General features: G+C 38.2%; 1 protein-coding gene across 8 annotated transcripts in view; it reads right to left on the reverse strand.

Moving 5' to 3' along the window:
• eif4enif1 (eukaryotic translation initiation factor 4E nuclear import factor 1) overlaps positions 1-20,994 on the reverse strand; it is a 79,354-nt gene that overhangs the window by 20,324 nt on the left and 38,036 nt on the right. For 3 of the 8 annotated variants that reach the window (XM_035379183.1, XM_035379185.1, XM_035379184.1), the window contains 6 exons: positions 20,221-20,419; positions 18,155-18,318; positions 12,522-12,660; positions 12,187-12,363; positions 3,401-3,651; positions 2,569-2,649 (listed from right to left, as the gene is read on the reverse strand). In XM_035379183.1, the coding sequence (XP_035235074.1) occupies positions 2,569-2,649; positions 3,401-3,651; positions 12,187-12,363; positions 12,522-12,660; positions 18,155-18,318; positions 20,221-20,419 (1,011 nt within the window). The remainder of the gene's footprint in view (positions 1-2,568; positions 2,650-3,400; positions 3,652-12,186; positions 12,364-12,521; positions 12,661-18,154; positions 18,319-20,220; positions 20,420-20,994) is intronic. The other 5 variants (XM_035379182.1, XM_035379181.1, XM_035379180.1 and 2 more) reach the window with 5 other exon arrangements.

Below are 20,994 nucleotides of genomic sequence, written 5' to 3' on the forward strand. Positions count from 1 at the left end.
CATGTTCTGTCCACAAGGCGGCAAACCAATGAAATAAGAGCATAGGTGTAGCAAGCTGCTATCACATGTGCAGTGATCTCTCTCCTGTGCAGATGGGGAAAAAAAAGTTAATTGCTGCGCCTTCCTGAACTGCAGAGTTGAGGTGAGAGATTTAAAAATATATATATACTGTATGTGTTATGTTGACATGTCCTAGGGAATTTGATTTGTTCTTTTCTAAAAAGTCAACGTTGTATTTTCTTTTGTTGTATGTACAAGGAATAAGCCAGCATGTTATAGACATTGCGCAAAATAAACGAACATGTATGCACAAGGAATAAGCCAGCATGTTGGACATTCCGCAAAATAAACAAAGCTGGTTTATTTCCCCATCGACATCTATTTCGAGGAAATCTACAAACTTTCCCACATGTCTCCCTTGCGGTCAGACCCAAGTGGAACATTTGTGCATATCCATAGTCTTGACCAGAACCCTTTGTGACCCCGACTTCAAGTTTCCCCGAAGTACCTGCACACCTGCCACGGACCTTGGACCAGCTGACGCATCACCTAACAGAATTAAGGAATGGCCTCCCCTTTTATTGCCGTTAAGTATAGAAACGCATTTTATTTAGCACTGACATCAAACCACAGGGTAGCGTAAAACTGTTTGTTGTGTTTGTTTTGCTATGTGTGTGTTGGTAAGGAATAGCAAATTCCAGAACCTTGCATGTCACTAACTCATAACACAAATTAACCATCATGACGAGAATTGAATATTATTAATCATTTTATGCAAATTACCGTTTTCAATTAATATATATTCAATTTCAATAAATATATGTCCTTTATTTCCAAGCCCTTGTAATGTCTTTTGCTATTTCACTAAGTTTGCTGAACTCCATTGTTTTGAATAAACCTGACACCAAACCTTACTACTTGCTGATTTACTTAAACTTACTTTCCCAATTCATTCCTGACCTCCTATGCTCTGTGTGTAAACCTAAGCCACTAATTACGTTGTTGAGGTTCCATGTAATGTGTAACGTGATAAAAATTGGGAATGTAAATTTGTTGGAAATTTCTTTCTGCAAACTAGCTAGGGCGGGGGGGGGGGGTTGTTCCATAGGGGTGTTTTCTTCATGTTATTTGGAAATGTATATTTTGTTGCTGAATATTTTGCCTGTGGATTTGACTGAATAACCTGGAAGCTTATTCTGGATGCGTTTCATTAAGTCAATTTTTTGGACAGTAGGTATTGGATATCTGGAGTCTTGTTCTTTTGTTTATTTAGTTTATTTTTTCTGGCTATCATCACAATAGTGACGTTGCCTTAATTCATTTTCAGAGAACTTTCTGCTCTGTCTAATACACGGTGGTTATTTAGTAGCATGATAAAAATGAATAATTGATTATTCAATCACTGTAACCAATCCTTAAGAAAGAAAAAAAACCATTAACATGAACATTTCAAATGGCTTTTAAGATCTACATGCAGTACACTTGTATAATGATTTGATTAAATAAAACAAAGGCACAAAATTTTGAGACATGTGACTAAAGAATTTGTCCCGAGGGATAATTTACAATAAATTATCAAGAAAAACTGAAAAGGACTTTCCTGGGCCTCCTGGAGAGGAAAGCCAAGATCACCGGCTTCGGCCGGCTCCCCTGATTACCTTCATCTGTGATCAAATACTAAATTGACAACAGTTTATATCAAGGTGTTTATATCATGGGCTATACTGTACACCATTTTTATTTCTTGTAATGTGTGCGCATTTGAAGTGACGGCATGAACTTTCAGCATTTATTGGTAGTGGCACTTTCTGCTACTCCATAGAATTTTTTTTTTGTTTGACGCACCACTACTCAGGTCCCCAAAGAGAACTTTTCTCTTGTGACCTTCTTCATTAGTTTTCGTTTCACAATCAGAAATTTAGTTCCCCCCCCCCCCCCCCCCCCCTCCGATCCACCATTATTTCTCACATTCCACCTTATGGTTATGAATGAAAATATGAATATGCTAAGCAGGTTAATTGTGGTGGTTTTCTAACAATTTATGGTGACTGTAGGAGTAGACACTAAGCATGTTTAGAACTTCCATATGGAGAAAAGCAGAAACATGTACGCATATATTTAGTGAGGATTGTACGCAAACTTTGATATATGCAGCCCCAGAACTCTTTTTATTCATTATATCCCCAGCGGAAGAAAAGAAGCATTCTGATCACATCGAGGAACCAGGGATGAAATCAAAATGTGTCCGGCAAACAACAGCACAATAGCAAAAACCCTTATAACCCAGCGACTTCCGTTAAACAGAAGTGCTAAATTCAAGATTTATTATTGGTTTAACATAAGCAAAGTAGAAAGAAAAACAGCTGCAATATAGACATACTGTATTTTTCTTTCATATTCAAATATTAATTTTCACGGTCCAATGTAATTGTTTTTATTACAATTCAAATAGCATTTGAAAATCAATCAATATTTGACAGCCCTACTTCAAGTAAAATTTAGCATTCCAAAAACGGAGGAAGAACATAGGGGAATAAAGCAGGGCTTCTCCTTGTGCAATTCCTGTACCTGCAAGATGTTCTTCTGCTGAGCTGAGGGCACTTCGGCTTCAGGCAATAGTACCAGCGGGTGGTCTGGAAGCGGTTGCTGCTAGGGAGGGAGGGAAGGTAGAAGTAGCATCCAGAAATAGTATAGAGTTTATCCAACCCCCCCCCCACCCCCCCATGTCCCCCCCACCCACACACATCACAGCAAGGTAAAAACCACAATAAGCAGAGTCAGAATCAAAGACTAAACTGCACCCTCAAAGCAGGAGGACACAAAGCCCTTTGTTTTAGGGCTTGCCTTGAAAGAAGACCATACAAGAGTTTGAGAATATTTCAGGTTATCAATTTCTTCAAGATTAAAATGAGTTCTTACAAAAGCAACTCAACATAATGAAGTGTGCCACAAGTGTCCTCTTGCTTATAGATACATTTCAGTTATAAGGAATAAAACAGTAGGTGGTAAAGGACAGTCGGTTTGAGCAATTTAATGCTAACCTGAAACCAATGCAACAACAAACAGTACAAATTTATGCCCATCACTTAATCCAGACTGGAAAATGTTGCAGATATTCTTGTATGTAAGAAGTTGGAGTTTGTAACAATACAATAGTTCGGATGAACATCACATGAAAGCAGTTTTCAGTGGAAACATTGTTAAGCTGCTCCCAAACGATTTAGAAGCATTTTTGAACCCACAGACCCTCCTTGTTTAATTTTTAATTCATCAGTCGCTACACAGTACACCTCAGCGCAGTGTTACCTGGACTGCAGTGGCATGCTTGCAGTAATTTTCACATCCACATGCACACTGCGCACCTGGCAGGATGAGGCGTCAGCCACCACAAAACACTTACGTTGTTGGCGTTGACTTTGGGTTGGGTGGGCAGAGTGCCACTTGCCTTCATGGTGCTGACAAGCTTGTTGAAGGCAGACATGTCAGCATCTCGAGGTTGGAGGGCTGCACTGACCCGCCCAGTCAGCGCCTCCTCCAGGTGTTCTGCCATGAAGGGCGTTCCCCCACCACACTGCTGCTGATCTGCCTGAACCTTAAGACCCTTTAGACCCACCTCCACCTCCTCCAGGGAGAGCACCACTCCTGAGTGAGCTGGAGAGCAGAGAAATCAAAACCACCCATCAGCCAAAAGAAATTCATTCAATTAATTCATTTATGCGAGGGGGAATAAATGGCCTGGCACGTCACTTTAGACAAATATTTCCTTTCAAACATCCCCACTTTTCACCAACACAATATTAAGACATTTGCAAGAAAACGTAAAAGCAGGCATTAATTTCAGTCTATACAGAGCCTGAGCCATGAATCCTTCAGAAATGGTGGATCATGCAGAACTCTGGTAATGTTAGTAACATAAATTTAACAATTTAGTGCAATGATTACTTGCATTAGATAGGCCTAATTTATTTTTTAAACATAAATCAACTGTTAAAAGCAGACTTAGAACATTTACAGCTCCAAGTACAAGTTAAATAAGTTACAAGCACTACCATCTTGAAAGACCCAACATAATAGCCTGTATATAGCTGACAAGCCCAAAAAATGTTTCAATAGTCAAAGCATTTACAAACCAAGTTACTGTCAAATAACGTAATGTCACAAGACACAGCATCAGTGAAGGAAAATTGAAGGGGGAACTGCAGTCAACAGACATGCAGGTGGCTTCTGACTATTTAGCTGAGCTGTGTCCACTTTGTGCTGAATTTTTGTATTAATAAATGCATCCAGCAACATGCTGAGAAACATTTAAATGGTAAATGATTGTGCCATTTTTATTTCATTACGTTTCTCTCTCAGGAACTTGTTCATTTTAAATGAGCTGGAGTTAGGGGGAAAGATTTATTATTATTATTATTATTATTAAACCAGTGATTAAGAGAATATATGCATTGTATAGCACCTGCTCCAAATCCAGCATGCAACTATTTAAACTGTGTTGGCACAAGTCATAATTTGCACACAATGGCCATACAGTAAGAATATAAGAAAACCACTATGGTTTAGAAATAAATCTGTTGGATTTGATACAGTTGTGCCCCTTATTTCAAGAAAATAGTTTTGCAACATATGGTTTCCTAATATTTATGAAATTAGGTTACTGCGGGCACAGAAATCAATTCGGTAATGTTGGACGGTAATAGGAAGTAATAAAAACACAGCCTTTCTAGTGTTAAACAGTCACATAAAAACCCATAAACAATTTTTTTTAAAAGGTTCTATTTGCTCCAAACTTTGCAATTTCACTGGAGCAAATTTTATTGTATTTCTTTTATCCCACTGTGGTAGTACTTTACCGACAATATCCATAATCTTTCGTTGTTGGGCATTTTAATATCATTAAAACCCTAAAATATTAATAGTTTATTTCGGTGATCATGTTTGATGCTCAGAATAAGAATCAGAGAATAATATCCCTCCTCGCTCTACAACATCATTCAGTTGCTAAATAGACAGAGACAAGTTTGCACTTAGATATCAACACCTGCCAATTGTCTGGCTGTGGGGGTATAAAGAAAATGGCACAGACCGTGAATATTTAGTTACTGAGTCTAACTCAGTAAAGTGTCCTAAATTTTTTATTTGTTTTCTTCTCAAACTACAGTAGTTCCTCATCAGTCTTTGCTTCAGTGTCGCTGGATTAACGTTACTGACCAGTCATCTCTCTTGGGTGAAAAAGTTCAGCACTTGGCAATTTGACAAGGACGGTCTTTTAAAACCTCAGGGCAGGCAACGGCTCTGCTACTAGCCAGTTCACACCGCTGCAGTTTTCTCTGCAACATTCTAAAACCGTTTCGCCTCGTTGCAAATCATTGATCTGAACTGGCCTTAATGTTATCGTTATTTACGTTGCCATCGAGTTCATCAATATATTATAATGATCAGAATAAAGCCGGGGTATGTGGACCAGAGCCGGGTCTGATTTCTGAAGACGTCATGCAGGAGAAAACTAAATAAAAGAATACGGCAGTATGGATTAGCATTATTATTTTATTACGCTTCCTCATAGCCTTCCATCAGCCTTTATGCCCTTTTTAATGAAATCTCCTTTGTTTTTGTTTTATTCTTCTTGTTCTGATTGCTAATTTAACACCCAGCTCAGCTTTATTCTCGAACAGTTTAGCTAGCAAAACCAGAAACACCAGGGGTAACATTTTGCAAGGCAGTTTCAAAAATACCACACAACAATCATTCACGAAAAAGACTGCTAATTGTGCACGAGATACGTAATTGCACGAGCCACAGCGAATCCCGCAAATTCTTCTCTGCAGTGTAAAGATGTTCATACCGGGCAAAAGGTGGATAAAGAACGTTTGCAGAAATTACAGGTTTGCTACGGCATTTTAACCCGGCTCGGCAGTGTAAAGACATCTTGAGTTAGCCTAATGTTAGACAACGAATGAGTATGTACATAACGTTACTTTTAGAACAACCGTTTTTTATTCAGTAAATAGTAAGTGTTATAGTTGGCGTGCCAACTGACCGACGTCACACTGACGTCACACTGGTTGGATCCGGTTGGATCTATGGGAAGTGAGGTCCAAAAACACACCTGCAATTACCGCTTCTCGCCATTGGCACCGCCATAGAGAACGAAACTGAAATCTTCGAGATTTTTTTTTTTTAGCTTAAAATGACAATTTTAAATCAAAGTTTACAACTCAATCTCTTTATTTATGGATCTGCAGATTTTTAAAACCATTTAATTGAAAAATAAAACAAAATGCAACTGAATAGTTCACTCCTTGTAATTGTATATTTAAAAAAATAAAAATCCTTTTTCCTGAATCCAAAGTGAGCCCACACAGATGAACGAGTTCGCTTTTTGGGGGGATATAATTCTTCATTACGGTCGGTATCAGAATCAGCGACAGACATCGCAAGTGTTGTAAGGGACTGCAAACGGAGATGCCGTGTAGCTGTATTACAGCTAGCCAGCGTTGTCAGGTGGGAAATATTAAACTATCGTACCAGAGGCTTAAAATCATCTGATTTTAAAGAAAATTGTCGTACACAGACAAGAGAAATCATAGGTGTAAATATGTAATTTCACAAAAATAGCGTATTTATTGTAAGCAACAACCTTGTTTGACATGCCTACTCACTTCAGCCAATGAGTGCAATACCAACAGCCACAAAGGGGAGAAAAACATTTGCGCACCACATACGCTGCGTGGAAGCAGGCAAAAAAGCCTGGTCTACGGATAATGTCAAATAGCCTACAATTAAATCGCAAACATGTAGTCGTTATAACCGAGAGCTGTAACTTCCTTCAGCATGGAAACAAGCTTGTAAAAGTCAGTGTAGAATTATAACGTTATGCTGTGTCAATGTATTTAATATGCTGTATCAATATTTGTTTGTTCTTGTGAAAGCATGTCTCTTTTCAAAACGTCCAAAAAGTCTCTCAGGGCATAACTGGCCCTACCTGGTCTGAGTTCAACTTCAACCTCAGTTCTTCCGACGACTTTCTCTTTGCCTCTCCCCTGCCTTTGCATGCATGCTTATGCATCAAGCATAATGGTTGGCTGGAAAGACGCGACCTATGTTTTTAAATGACTTTGCCTCTAAATACAGATCTAGGATCAGATTTCATTATCTCAATTCAGGTCCAGTACATTATTTAATATGGGTTATTTAGATATTTTATTAGGGCAATGGTTGGAAAAAGAATTCCCTGCATGAAAATAGCTTTTGTCACGTGATTTACTATCACAATATTAAGTTACGTTTATGATACTATTTCATATTTGACTTTTACGGTATACAGTCACATCCCTAATATGAATCTTCTGTTAATATCATCATGGTGCTGAGCCCTGCTTTCAACAACATAAGGTCATTTTAATATGTACACAGTCAGCTTTTAGGCCAGTCCTGGTCATAAATGTGATGTAATTGGGGAACGCAAACAGATCTGCTTATACCTTTCGGTTATAAAGTGGACAAATGGACAGTATTAAAATATTTGATTCTGAATCAAACAACATTCATTGACTGACTGAGGAGTCTCTAGAAGACATGCTCACTGATCCTGATGGCGCAATACAGCCGTTCAGGTTTGAGCCAGTGGTGCATAAGAGTTGAAGGATTCTTCCCAAAGTAAACGACCAGAGAACTTTTTGGGAAATTCACTTTAGCTATCTAGCCCAGATTCATACAAGAAGACTGATACCAATTGTGTGCGCCCTTGTGCATCCCGTACAAAGATATTGCAAGCTAAATTATGCACTGAAACCCAAGTTATTAATTTGTCAGGTACCCTAATTTTTGGAAACTTTAAGAACATTCAATGATACAAATGTATAAAAAAATCTAACCAGCACTATAGTCAATATTAATGCATATTAACTTGCACTGCATACTTTAAGATACATATTCGATAGTAATCGAAGCACAAAGCAAATGTATGAAATGTTTGATTGCGTTGTACGAATAAGTGTTTTTTAACCACCCCGAAGTACATTATTTTCCAATAGCAGGACAGCCCGGGGTGGTTTATTCTGCTTATACAATAGTTACCATCAATGACTACATACAGTTAAGGCCAAAAGTTTGCATACACCTAGGCTTAAGACATTCAAACTCAATTTTTCACAACTCCACACATTTCATGTTACCATACATTTACTGTGTTAAGTCAATTAGGGTATCCACTTTATTTCCATAAGAGGCCATTTCGAAATAATCGCTAAGAGACAGATTTATTTCAGCTTTTATGTACTATATCTGATTTTCAGTGGGTCAAAAGTTTACATACACTGTGTATTTGGTGGCATTGCCTAATAATTTGAACACTTGGGGTAGCCTTCCACAAGCTTCTCACAATACTCTGCCGGAATGTTTGCCCATTCCTCCAGACAGAACTGGTGCAACTCAGGTTTGTGGGCCTCCTTGCTCGGACATGCTTTTTCAGTTCAGTCCACACATTTTCTATGGGATTCAGGTCAGGACTTTGTGATGGCCACTCCAATACTTACAGTTAATTGCCTTTAAGCCATTTTGTTACAACTTTGGAGGTAGGCTTAGAATCATTGTCCTGCTGGAAGACCCAGTTGTGACCAACTTTTAACTTTCTAGCTCATGTCTTGAGGTCTTGCTTCAATCCTCCTTCCTCATGATGTCATCTATTTTCTGAAGAACACCTGTCCCCTTTCCAGCAAAACACCCACACAACATGATGTTGCCTCCCCCATGCTTCACAGTTGGGATGGTGTTCTTCGGATTAAAAGCCTCACCCTTTTTCGTCCATACATAGCACTGATCATTATGGCTAAACAGTTCCATTTTTGTTTCATCTGACCAGAGAACACTCCTCCAAAAGGCTAGGTCTTCGTCCCGGTGATCACCTGCAAACCTCATTCTGGCTTTTTTATGCCAGTCTTGGAGAAGGGGCTTCTTCCTTGCACAACAGCCTTTCAGGCCATGGTGACGTAGGATTTTCTTAATGGTGGATGTAGATACTTTGGTACCTGATGCCTCCAACTCCTTCAACAGTTCCTTTGTTGTTGTCTTGGGGTTCAGTTGAACCTTTCGGACCAAAGATCGTTCAGCCCTGGAGAAACTGGACTTGTGGAGGTCCACAATTTTTTTTCTGAGGTCTTGGCTAAGTTGTTTGGATTTTCCCATGGTATCAAAAACAAAAAGGCAGTTGTTCTAAAGGTAGGCCCTTAAATACAGTCACAGATACCAATTAACTCCTAATTATGACATTTGGCCAATCAGAAGGTTCTAAAAATTAATTACATCAATTTCTTGAATATTAAAGAGACAGTCAACTTGGTGTATGTAAACTTTTGACCCACTGGAATTCTGAGATAGAGATTTATTTCAGCTTTAATTCACTATTAAATTGATTGTTTTAAAATTACCTCTGATGTGAACAACGTACATGCCCTAATTGACTTGCCAAAATAAATGTATGGTAACATGAAATGTGTGGAGTTGTGAAAAACTGAATTTGAATATCTTTAGCCTAGGTGTATGTAAACTTTTGGCCTCAAATGTATTAGTTACTTCAATCTTTATTGATTTTTATCAAATTGATCACCTAAAATGAAAATATTCTTCAGCGACTCAATGGGCATATAGTTTCACCATTGTCAAGCAAAACTCTGGGTGATGGCTCTATTTGGACCATTTTTATGCAAAAACCTCTGGTTGTTAATTCTATTAAATCAATAATTCTATCAGGAAAAATTCGTTTCTTCTCAATTTTCTACCATATAATTAGCACCAATTCTGGTTATGTCTCTCATTACATTATTGAAGAAAACTGCACGAAACCATAACTCGATCAAATTTATCTCCCAAGCTCAGTCTTGCTTCTTAAAAAAAATTTGGTCACACAGTGTAGACATAACATCATTCTAACCCCTCTGAAACCGGGTAAGGATGAGCTTTAGGTTGTGGTTAATCCTGTAGCTAATATTACAATTCAGCTGGGTTTTAGGTCAAAATGATTTCACGGCATGCTAGCTAGTTAGCAAACCATTAAATTATATTCAAAACAGTGGTTAAGCTATAAAATCAATTGTTTAAAGATACAAAACAAAATACCTCCCGTATCCTAGTTTGAGTGAAATACGGAAAGCCTTTTCGACTGCCCAAATAAAGGATGATTCCATATTTTGTGGGATGGTTGGCAACCCTAAATCAAGCTATAGGCTACAGTCAGTAAAACAGTTATTCAATGCTGCCATTAATTGTGAAATTGAACATTGAAAAGAAAAGGGGATGTAACGTTAATTCAAAATTGAATGAATGACGTTGCGGTTCAACTGCTTTAGATTCTGCAGCGCATCAATTTTAGAACTGTTAAAAGGTCTAAAAATGTAGTTTTGGCAAAAAGGCTTAAAGGAGTAACATGGTGGTTGAATGTGACACTTGCCAGTTGTCTTTAGGCAACAACAAAACAAATGGGCATATTTTTTTTTATTATTCAGTCATTTAGATAGCTAACGTTATCGATAACATTACATTATGAAAGCAAACTTCATAGCTAGCTAACGTTAGCTAGCTAACTATAAATGAATATAACCAACCAGAGATAGTCTAATAGTCCCTAAAAGGCCCTCTAATAAGTGAACCTAACATTAGTCAAATATTTGCATTGTCTTGCCTGTAAGCCAGTGACACAAACTATGGGTCACGAGTTATCCATTTAGAATGAGCTATCACAGCAATCTGACTGACTGTAGGGATGACAAAACGTAGTTTTAGAATGACGCCAAGTGTATGCGTGTGAGCTCTACAATACATTTCTCACAGAAAAGGTAGTTGGTCACTTTTTTTTTTTTTTTTTTTTAGTTCATTACAACAGTGGTGATAGAAGTGACAACAATTAAGTGGTGCTGTGCAGTTACCCTTTACTGATCGCCGTATAAAGTTAATGTGAAGTAGCTAGCACAATCGGACAGCACTAACCCATAAAAATGTACTTTGAATGATAAATGAATCTGAAAAACATTTGATTATAGTCAGCGGCACCAAAATTTTCTTTCAACCCTCACAAGTCCCAGTAGAAGATTGAATTAAACCTCTGAAAGTCACATATTTTCTGAAACGTTATCGATTCCGCTTGGCCACAGTGAGTGAAACTAGGCGATCTGTATTGTTTCTATGTAAATTACGTCAGAAGGATTCAGCTTTGTTGTTTGCTACCTAAACTTCACAGCACACTTGTAGCAGGACGGTGTGTCCATAGACATATATATGTCTATGGGTGTGTCGAGTCAGATTTCTTTACGGGGCGTGGAAAGGGGAGTGGTTACTGTACTTGTGACACACTAAGTTGATAACATTCTCAACCGGCTGAAAATAGGACAATAAATTTAAAACATTTCTCCAAAAATAAAGAACGGACATATTTAATACTTTACTCATCGTGTTTCTTCAATGCCTCTTGTGCAAATAGCACATAAAACCAAGAAAGTGTGAAAACCACCATGTTACTCCTTTAACATACCCAACAGGGCAAATGTGAAAAAACATGAGAAAACAGATGGATTAATGTGACAGACAAGTTTCCCATTTAGAATCAAGTCTAGCATCTAGCATTATTGGTAAATTGTAAATGGTAAATGGACTGCATTTATATAGCGCTTTTATCCAAAGCGCTTTACAATTGATGCCTCTCATTCGCCAGAGCAGTTAGGGATTAGGGGTTAGGTGTCTTGCTCAAGGACACTTCGACACGCCCAGGGCGGGGTTTGAACCGGCAACCCTCCGACTGCCAGACAATCGGTCTTACCTCCTGAGCTATGTCGCCCCCTTATTGCACAAGTCAGGAAAACTGCCTTTCTGAAAATTTCTGTCCAAGGTGCCAGCATTTGTCCACCAGAAGTGGTTAATATTTGGCATTGGATAGGTGTCAGCACATTTTTTTAAATAATACACAGCTTAAAAAATTCCCATTATGTATCTTTTTGCAAGTTCAGTTCAGAACAGCTGCTAGAGTAATTGACAGCTCAATTTATACATTTTATAAATATTTTATTTTAAAATGACTGGCATTACGGATGCATACCAGCAGCCCTTCTGGAGGGAAAACCCCATTTGAAATCTTTTTTTGATTAACGAACAGTCTGGTGTAAGACGAGACAAAAGGGAAAGAAGCTAAGCACTTACTGCTCTCACGCAATCGTTCTTTATTGACCGACAAGCTGGACAGCAAGGGCTTGAGGTCAATCTTTGCTTTATGCAGCAGCTCAAGGATGTCCACTTTCTCCTTCCGTTCGACAGACTGGATAGGAGTGAAGTAGGGGGCAAGGGTGTGACCAGAGGAAGCACAGCTTGGGTCCAGGCCTAGAAGACAAACAAAATGCAAAACCCTAAGGTTGCGGCAATGCTTTCTGGAAACGAGAGAAGCGAACTGCCAAGAATACTCACTCACCAACTAATGGACAAGCATTGTGGTGACAACACTAAAGTTCAAAGAGAAGGGAGCTACTAAGCATACAAACCCGCCAATCTCTCAAGCTCCTCATGAGGGGTGGAGCGCAGGCTGCTGGAACGACTCCCAGATGGGCTTGCATTGCTTGAAAACCAACGACTGAAGCGACTGGCTGAAACTGGTCCCTCACCCAACACATCCTCAATCATCTGAGGGAAGACAGGAAAACACTGATCAGAGCATGTTGGAAGACCTGGCAGAGAAAAGGCTGCAAAGACAAATATGGAACTTACGTGAGGAGAGCACCCCATGTCTTTTCACCACAAAGGGTGCAATGGAGAAGGGGGAGCATGAGAAGGGAGCCAATGGAGTAGGCCAACCCAGCACTTGGAGCCAGCATATTCAACACTCAAGAGTAATTCCTTGTTAAATCAACATCCCCCATTTCACTTGCCAAATGCAGACGCTTAACCCAAAATTCAAAATTGAAATAAAACTACATCTTGGGTCATACAATTCAAATTAAAATTTAAGATTAGATACTTTCAAAAAAAAAAAAAAAAAAAAAAAAAAGAGCGGACAGTTCACTCCCTCCGGTTACATAGACTAGAGGGAAAATTTCCAGAAGACTTTCCATTTTTTTCTATTGTTTCTATGGAAAAGGTTAACACAATGTTAAGTGGCACAGAATTCTCTAACCGAAAAAAGACGAAGACGGTAACTTCTCCGTTGACTTCAGTCGGGAGAGAAAAGAGGAGTGGGGGAAACTTAACTATAGTTCAACAGCAGGATTAAATTTAGTTATGATGTTACAGGACCTGTGATTGAGTCTTGTATGTTGTTCTTACATTCTATCAATAAGACCCTTATTCTTCCAGAATGAGAGCTGCAACTAAAGGGTTGAAACATGACCTTGTGGTCCAGGGCCCCCCACAAGCAAAAATTTAACAAACCTATTACTACCTTCAACCATCTCTTTAGCTTCACCATGGCCTATATTTGTTTGTGTATATACTCAATTTTGTACTCCCTTCTGTTATGTATTACAGTTCTATGTATCAGTATTTATTGTACTGTTTTTTTTTTAACCTTTAACTTTAAGCAACCTTGGCCTCTGGAAAGGCACTATATGAATAAAATCTTAATTATTGTTATCATTAGGTTGTTTGAAAACCGCTGCATGGAAACTTTTGATATCGTTGTTACTGGCAGGTAGCTAAATCCCAGTCTCAATTCCGAGGGCAAATTTCTTGTCAGAATCTCTTCAGATTCTTCCAGCAGACACCGTTTCACCCCAATTTTAGCCTTGGGCCTTGCATTCAAAAGGCCTGAATTTTGACCGTCTATGTAATATTTATACCGCAGCAACAATATGTACAACACAGAAATGTGAAGCTCGCCTGATTCAGAAACTAGACATTAAAAGAACCAGATTCATCACACCCATGTTTTACCGTTTTTTTGTAATGAGATTAATACTTCCCCATAGGCTGTAAGCACACAAGGTACTAGAATTTTCTCTCTTTGGTTTGTTTGTTCAAAATACGTCATTTAACAATTTACCATTTCCATTTTATTCTACTGTACGAGCTCACCCTCAAAGTATGGCAAGGGTAGAGTGAAATTCGTCATTTTTGCTATATACTCATTTGGATTTCAGATCAAAAGATGAACACGAGACAAAAGTACAGAAACCAAGCTTTTATTTCATGGTATTTACATGCATAGGTGTTTTACCATTTTACAGAAAAGGCTGTTTTTGTGTTGAGTACCCGCCTTCTCAGCAGTGTAAAACTAAAAACTAAATTTCTTGTAGCCCCAACTGGATGCCAGCGTCTTAAATTATTGCTTTCATCGGACACTGATTCAAGGTGCACTGCTGTAACACCTACACTGTTGCAAAGTGTAGACTTTTTTTTTTTTTTGCGCACACCTGTCTCAGTCAGTAAAACCACTAGAGATAACAAAACAAATAACAAGGCAGTCCTCTTCTCCAAAGGAGGGCTGGCATTGACACCCCAGGTGGATGATTATGGTATTGTATTATCCAATGACTGTTCGCAACAATTGAAACAGCCAATACTACAGTGACGATATTTATATTGCTAAAATCCCCCTCTGATCCCAAAGCAATCAATCTGCTCTTTATATACAAACTAGCAAAAGTCATTATTAATTACGCGTCATTTCCACTGAGCAGAAAGCATTTATGAGCATTTGAAAACGAGCACTTCTATGTAAATAGAATGGCAAATGGCGTACAAACAAAAAATATTGTCAATGAGATATTCCAGTGCAGAGTAAATGACCTAAAAAAAAAAAAAACTACTACTACCCACTTTAAGCTCTACCCATTGTGACTTTTGGCCCTGCTTGGAAACCCCATTTACGTTACAGTAATCTTAGTTTTGTGTTCTTCAAGCTCATTTACATAGCTTTCGATTGTAGCTTATGGTTTCCTTCTAGCTGAAACTACGGTTTAGCTATTCTACTGCATGCCGACTTCCTTTCACTAAGCGTTTTTGCATTGCACATAAGTGAAAGCTTAGTGCACGGTTTATTGGAGCTTTGCTTATCAGCAAATGCTTGCATAAAAGACAGTTGTGATAAAGGGCACTATATTATTGTAAATCTTTTGATTCGATTATAGATTTTTGTAATTTTCCTCCTTGTGAGCTCTCTCAGTTGTGACCTGGAGGTTTACTGCTGATAAGCCTGATTTACAGCAGTCTGACAGCTGATTGCAGGTCAGACCACTGACTGTTTCTAAGTGAAAAAGCAAAAAGCCCTGGATTTTAAGTAGGGTTTAAGGGATTCAGTGCACCTGGAATCAGCGACTGTTAAAAGCAATCATTTATGAGAATGCTATTTAGAGAATACCATTGTCCAATTGAACTATAAAAGATTAACAAATCAAAGCAATGAAGTCTAATATTTGGTTGCATAGCCCTTAAATGCATTAACTATCACGTCTACAACCCACAGGCATCACCAAACATTTGGTATTCTTTGGAAATGCTTTTCCAGGCCTTTAAGCATGATTTATATTTATATATAAGCATGACCCTTGCTACAAGTGTCGCATGAGAAAAATTAACGGAAAAAAGTGTAGCACGTTTCAGGGAAACGTCATTGTTTTCGGTTAATCTGAGTGACAGACCACCTTCTGTTGTCCATTTGCATCATTTTTTTAAATTAAAAAATTTTTTTTAACAGAAGTAGATATAAAATTAATTCCTCACATATTTCACCAGGGGCGTCGCAATGTTTTCACAGATGTAATCATCAGCAGTTTGGAGTCTTGTTTCCATAGACAACAGAACCCTCCACAGCTCTTACAAATGCAAAACGTCAAGCGACACTTTCATTTTTGTCGCACGACACGTCGAAATGGTCCTGCGACAAAGTATGTGGCTTTACTGGAGCCACAGCTGCTTTCAGTTGATCTTCGCTTCGAGGGGTTTCTGTCTTCAGACTCCACTTCAGCAAGTAAAATGCATGCTTGGATTTAAATCAGGTGACTGACTTGACTAGTCCAAAACTTTCCACTTTCCATTCCACAATGAGGAATGTTTTTGTTGCATAGGCATTGTGTTTTGGGTCACTGTCTTGCAGTAGGATGAAGTGCCGGCTGATAAGGTTGGAGGAATTTCTTTGTACATAGCCAGACAAAGTTGGTTTGTAAACTTCAAATTCATCCTACTGCAGCCATTCTCCATTACATCATCAATAAAGATGAGAGGGCCTGTTCCAGAAGAAACCACACATGCCCAAGCCATGACACTATCGCCACCACATTTCACATGAGGTGGAATGCGCTGGATCATGGGCTGTTCCTCACGTGGTGCTTTGCTTTGGTAAAGGTTTACGTAGATCTCGTCTGTCCATAAAACGTTTTATGTAAGTCTCATCTGTCCAGGTTCCAGAAGTCTTCTGGCTCATCTCTATTTTCTGGTGAATTTTATTCTGGCCTTTCGATTCTTGCTGTTGATGAGATATTTGAATTCTACAAGGTACCCTCTCAAAGTCTTCCGCTTACGGTGGGTTGTGATATTTTCTTTGCCCTATGGACACTGCTGGTGATGTCACAGACCATTGTTTTTGAGTTTGAGGATTTGTCCGTCATCAACTGAAGACTTCTTTGGCCATCCTTGTATAGTGTTTATTACGGAGTGCACCAGTGGATTATTTCTTTCTGAACTGCTGCAGTTGATCTACCCAATTTCTGTGCGATCATTCTTAATGAACTCTGTTTATAGATTACTTGGTTTTCAGGAAAAAGAAAGCATTCAAGTAACAGTTGACACTTGTCAGTCATCAATTGCCTTTCTGTTGCACAGCGGAAAGTGAGGGGGCTCAACACAAAAAGAGCTGTACCTGTAAAATGGTAGACCATATACACATGGAAATACCATGAAATAAAAGCAGATTGACCATACTTATGCACTTATTGTCTTATGCATTTGGATTTGAGGTCAGAAAATGAATAAGTATATAGCAATACCAACAAATTTCACTCTACTGTTCCCATACTTTTGGAGGGAACTTTATACATTCCAGGAGCTGCACAGCCACATTCAAATCAGCAAGTATCCTCGTGAAAGTCTCATAACTCAGTCATTTTAACATCACATGATCTTAACAGGCAAAAATAAATTGGAATAAAATTCAATTCATATCAAACAGTCAGACTCTATTCCCTGAATGACTGGGAAGAGTTTACAATATTTGAGGTAAACTTAGATAAGATTAATAAGATTATAATAAATTTTTTATATTAAGCACACACACACTATATCAAATGATTTCAGAAAGATCAGCCACACATTTGCCAAGAATTTCAGTTCAAACATAAATTGATATAGCCTACAAGCAATAGGAAGGTGTAACCAAAGCATTTAGGTAAAACAGCCATCACTGCTCTTATGTTGAGCTATTAATTACCCAGCAATTATTTGCCTACAAGATAAGGTAACATATTGCAGATGTCAGAACGGTTATACCTCGGTTAAATTAACATCCTAGCACTACAACAGTTTAAGTTGCTGCGCTCATTTTTTCAAAGGCAGTTGTTGACTACTAAAAAGAATGCTGTACAGGTCTCTTACACTACTTTGGAAAAGAGATAAGAATAAGTAATTTTGGTTAGTGGCCTTATTAGATGTGCATTACAGTTTCTACACAAGGGTTCCGGAGAAATTATCGCCATCTTGAACGATCAAAATGAAATATTTAAAATAAAAGGCTGCAGCATAACCACATATACAACACAGATACAAATCGAACCATAGCATCTCAAGAACTAAATGGTGTCTCAATCTGAATCAGGGATGGGCATGAATTTGTACGTCAATTAGCCTTTCCAAACTATGTTCATTTACTATGTGCCTGCAATGGCAAAGAGCAAATACAAGCAGCATCTCTTCCAATAAGTGGAAATCTAGAAAAATTCTAAAACATGCAACACCTTGCTCTGCTTAAACCACCACCACAGGAAGCAATGGGGTCCAACTCCCAGAGAATGAAAACAGGAAAGCCATCACAATGTGTGAAACCTGCAACCGGTGTTGATACCTGGCTAATGTGGGATATTGGAAACAGAAATGAGAGATAGAAACCAAGAGAAAGACATTGTGCATTCACCATAAGGTGCAGTATCTACCATAATCCCAGAGAAAACAAGAACTGCAACATAGCTCTTACTGATGCCAAGCCAGGCATGGTCTTCTCCAGGTTGAAGAACTCATTGAAGTCAAACTCCCCAGCAGCTGGCTCTGGACGCCCATCGCTGTGTGGAACCTCCTGGTCCAACGTGGTTTTTTTCTCCAGCTCTGGTTCCTCTGTCAGACCGCCATTACACTCTACGGCTGAAGAAGCATCACACTGTCATTTTACACGGACCACACTCTCCTTAAACGAACAATCACAGCTATAAGAAACAACCATTACCAACCCAAGTGCTGAAATTCAGGAAAGTTGCTGGTGACTGCCAATTCAGTCAGGCTTACATACCAGTATTCCAGCAGGTGATCATTTAGTTTAAATTGTGCTGGCCCCTTTTAGCATAGGAGTTTCCATTTCACTCAAATCAGTGACACAAAACAGGGTCTCGTATGTAGCGAATAACAAATGTCATGCAAAAGCATTGCCATTAATAACGGGATAACATGGTTCTGATTGTGTGATTTGCAGTCAGAAAAAATGTCATTTAGGGGTAAAATTCCCCTGTAATTACAAGCATGGCGGAACAAGAAACAGGAAAATGCCATGTAACTTAGACTCTAGTTTCTATGAACATTTGTTTTTTGATCGACAAGCTACATTTTTAATTAAGAGAAATGTCAAGAATAGATTCCTAAAAGCCCTAGAATTGAAATGCACTCTTGCTGCTTTGTGATATTCACACCATACACAAGATGCATCTTCCACACAACAGAAAATTGAATGCTTAGTGAAAAGATAAGCTCACTGCTGTGTTCTCTCTAACACAGGAAGATATCAAACAATGGGAAAAATCTAATATGTAAAGAGGACTTTCTACCATCTTGGTAATTTAATAAGTGCATGAGTTCATTTTGATTCATTGTATTTAATTCCTGTTTATTTAAAAATATATGTATAGTGCTAGGACAAGGTCAATTCTGCTTGTGTTCATCAAAACTAGTGATAAGGTTTTAATCTACCACGGTATAAAGACCAGTTTGTATTTTGAATCCACTGCCAGTGCCGTTTTATGAACAGTTTAATTTACTTCCAAACCATTTTAACTTTTGCAACCTCACCTGCATGATTCCAGATGCAGAACATTATACAAGTACAACAAAAAAAACACCAAAGCTCCATATAGATATTAGCTACAGGCCACATCCTTTTCAAATTACATAAGCAGTTTCGCCCCCTCAATTTCTAATCTACAACTTGAACCTACTCACAAAGGTCTCATTTTCATTCCTGGAAAATTTTATATTTAAAAAAAACAAAAACAAACATACAATATATTGCAGAGAGTGCTCCATCGTTGCAATAAACATAAAAGTTAAAACCATATGACCATTCTAGGTAATTGTCAGTGCAATATTGTATGGCTTTTATTGCTGTTATACTATAGAGAAATGAGGGGAGCAACTAGTATTCAGTGAGCATGTTGTGGCAAAAGGCATAAAACTATGGTCATTTGCCAGAAGCCAGAACAAATGCAAAGGACAACTACTGGTCTGGTGTGCGTATCATCTTCAAGAAGCAAAAGTACAGTGGCTAACCATTTTAACCACACGCAAGCTATCAAATAGTTCATTCTGAAGTTTAAACTGTTTTTATGGCAAAATTTTGACTTGCAAATGCCTGCTTCAGACCTTATTATTGCAGCAAAAAACAACAAAAAAAAAACATACCATGCCAAATCACAAAAATACACTTGGAAAGGAATAGATTACTTGTGCTCAGATGAAGCATACAATATACTGCTTACTAAATTATACTTTGATTATATATATTTATCATTTAAATTAAAAAAAAATATTACTACATTAAAACACTGATAATTTAAGTTGGACAAAAACAAAAACTGATACTTCGCAAAGGCTAAATTTCAGCCTGAGCCTGTTTTAAACCACATCCTTTCCTCCTAACGGACTTTTCAGACTAAGAGTATTACAGACCCGTTAAAGCCATTTCACTCGATAGGAAAACAACTCAATTAAAGTTTACATATGCCCTTAACTTGGCAAAGTGAAAGAATCTCCCATAGATGAGTGTCCTTGTTGACTTGCCTTCTCTCACGGATTCTGATCGCTTCCTGGAACGCTTTGGTCGCCGTTTGTCTTCTTCCAGGATCTTTTCATCAAAACCAATAAGCTCAATTGTCTCCGACTGACTGGTGGGACCTCCTGAAAACCACTCTGGCTCCTCTTCAGCATAAGAGTCATTCCTTCTCCTCTCGCTGAACACTCGCTTATCTCCAAATTCCCTCTGCAAAAAAAAAAAAAAAAAAAAAATTCACTCAGCTTGAGAAAACTAAATTTAATACATTAAACAGCATCATCATTGAACTACCCTGCAACGAACAGCACTAGATAAAGTTCCACCATTTTGCACAGGAAGTAACTTACAAATGTGGTATAGCGCAAGTTCATGTTGGACAATTTGGATTAGTAGGATGTTTCTCCTCACAGTGAAATATGAAACATCAAGTCGGGTGTAAAGATTCACCTATCCAAGTATCCAAGATGCAACTGCATTGATTCAAAAATTTAAAACTGATCCAAATTGAGTGGGAAACCGGTTAAAAATATCTGGCAATTATACATCTGTAAAAATAACAACTCTGCTTTCTTTAGTGTGGCAGTGCGAGTGCACTACCGTGTTATTATAAATAGTATTATTTCCCATCATAAAGAATAATGTCAGTCAAATATTCAATGTACAAACAAATTCTGAACAGTTTTGGCTTTTACCATGCTTTTTAACACCAACTTATGTGAAAGATTAACATTGACTTATTTCAAGATTTAGAATAAAGTATCACATCAGAACTGAATGGGAGC

The sequence above is a fragment of the Anguilla anguilla genome, chromosome 10, assembly GCF_013347855.1.
Source record: "Anguilla anguilla isolate fAngAng1 chromosome 10, fAngAng1.pri, whole genome shotgun sequence".
NCBI classification, from domain to species: domain Eukaryota; kingdom Metazoa; phylum Chordata; class Actinopteri; order Anguilliformes; family Anguillidae; genus Anguilla; species Anguilla anguilla.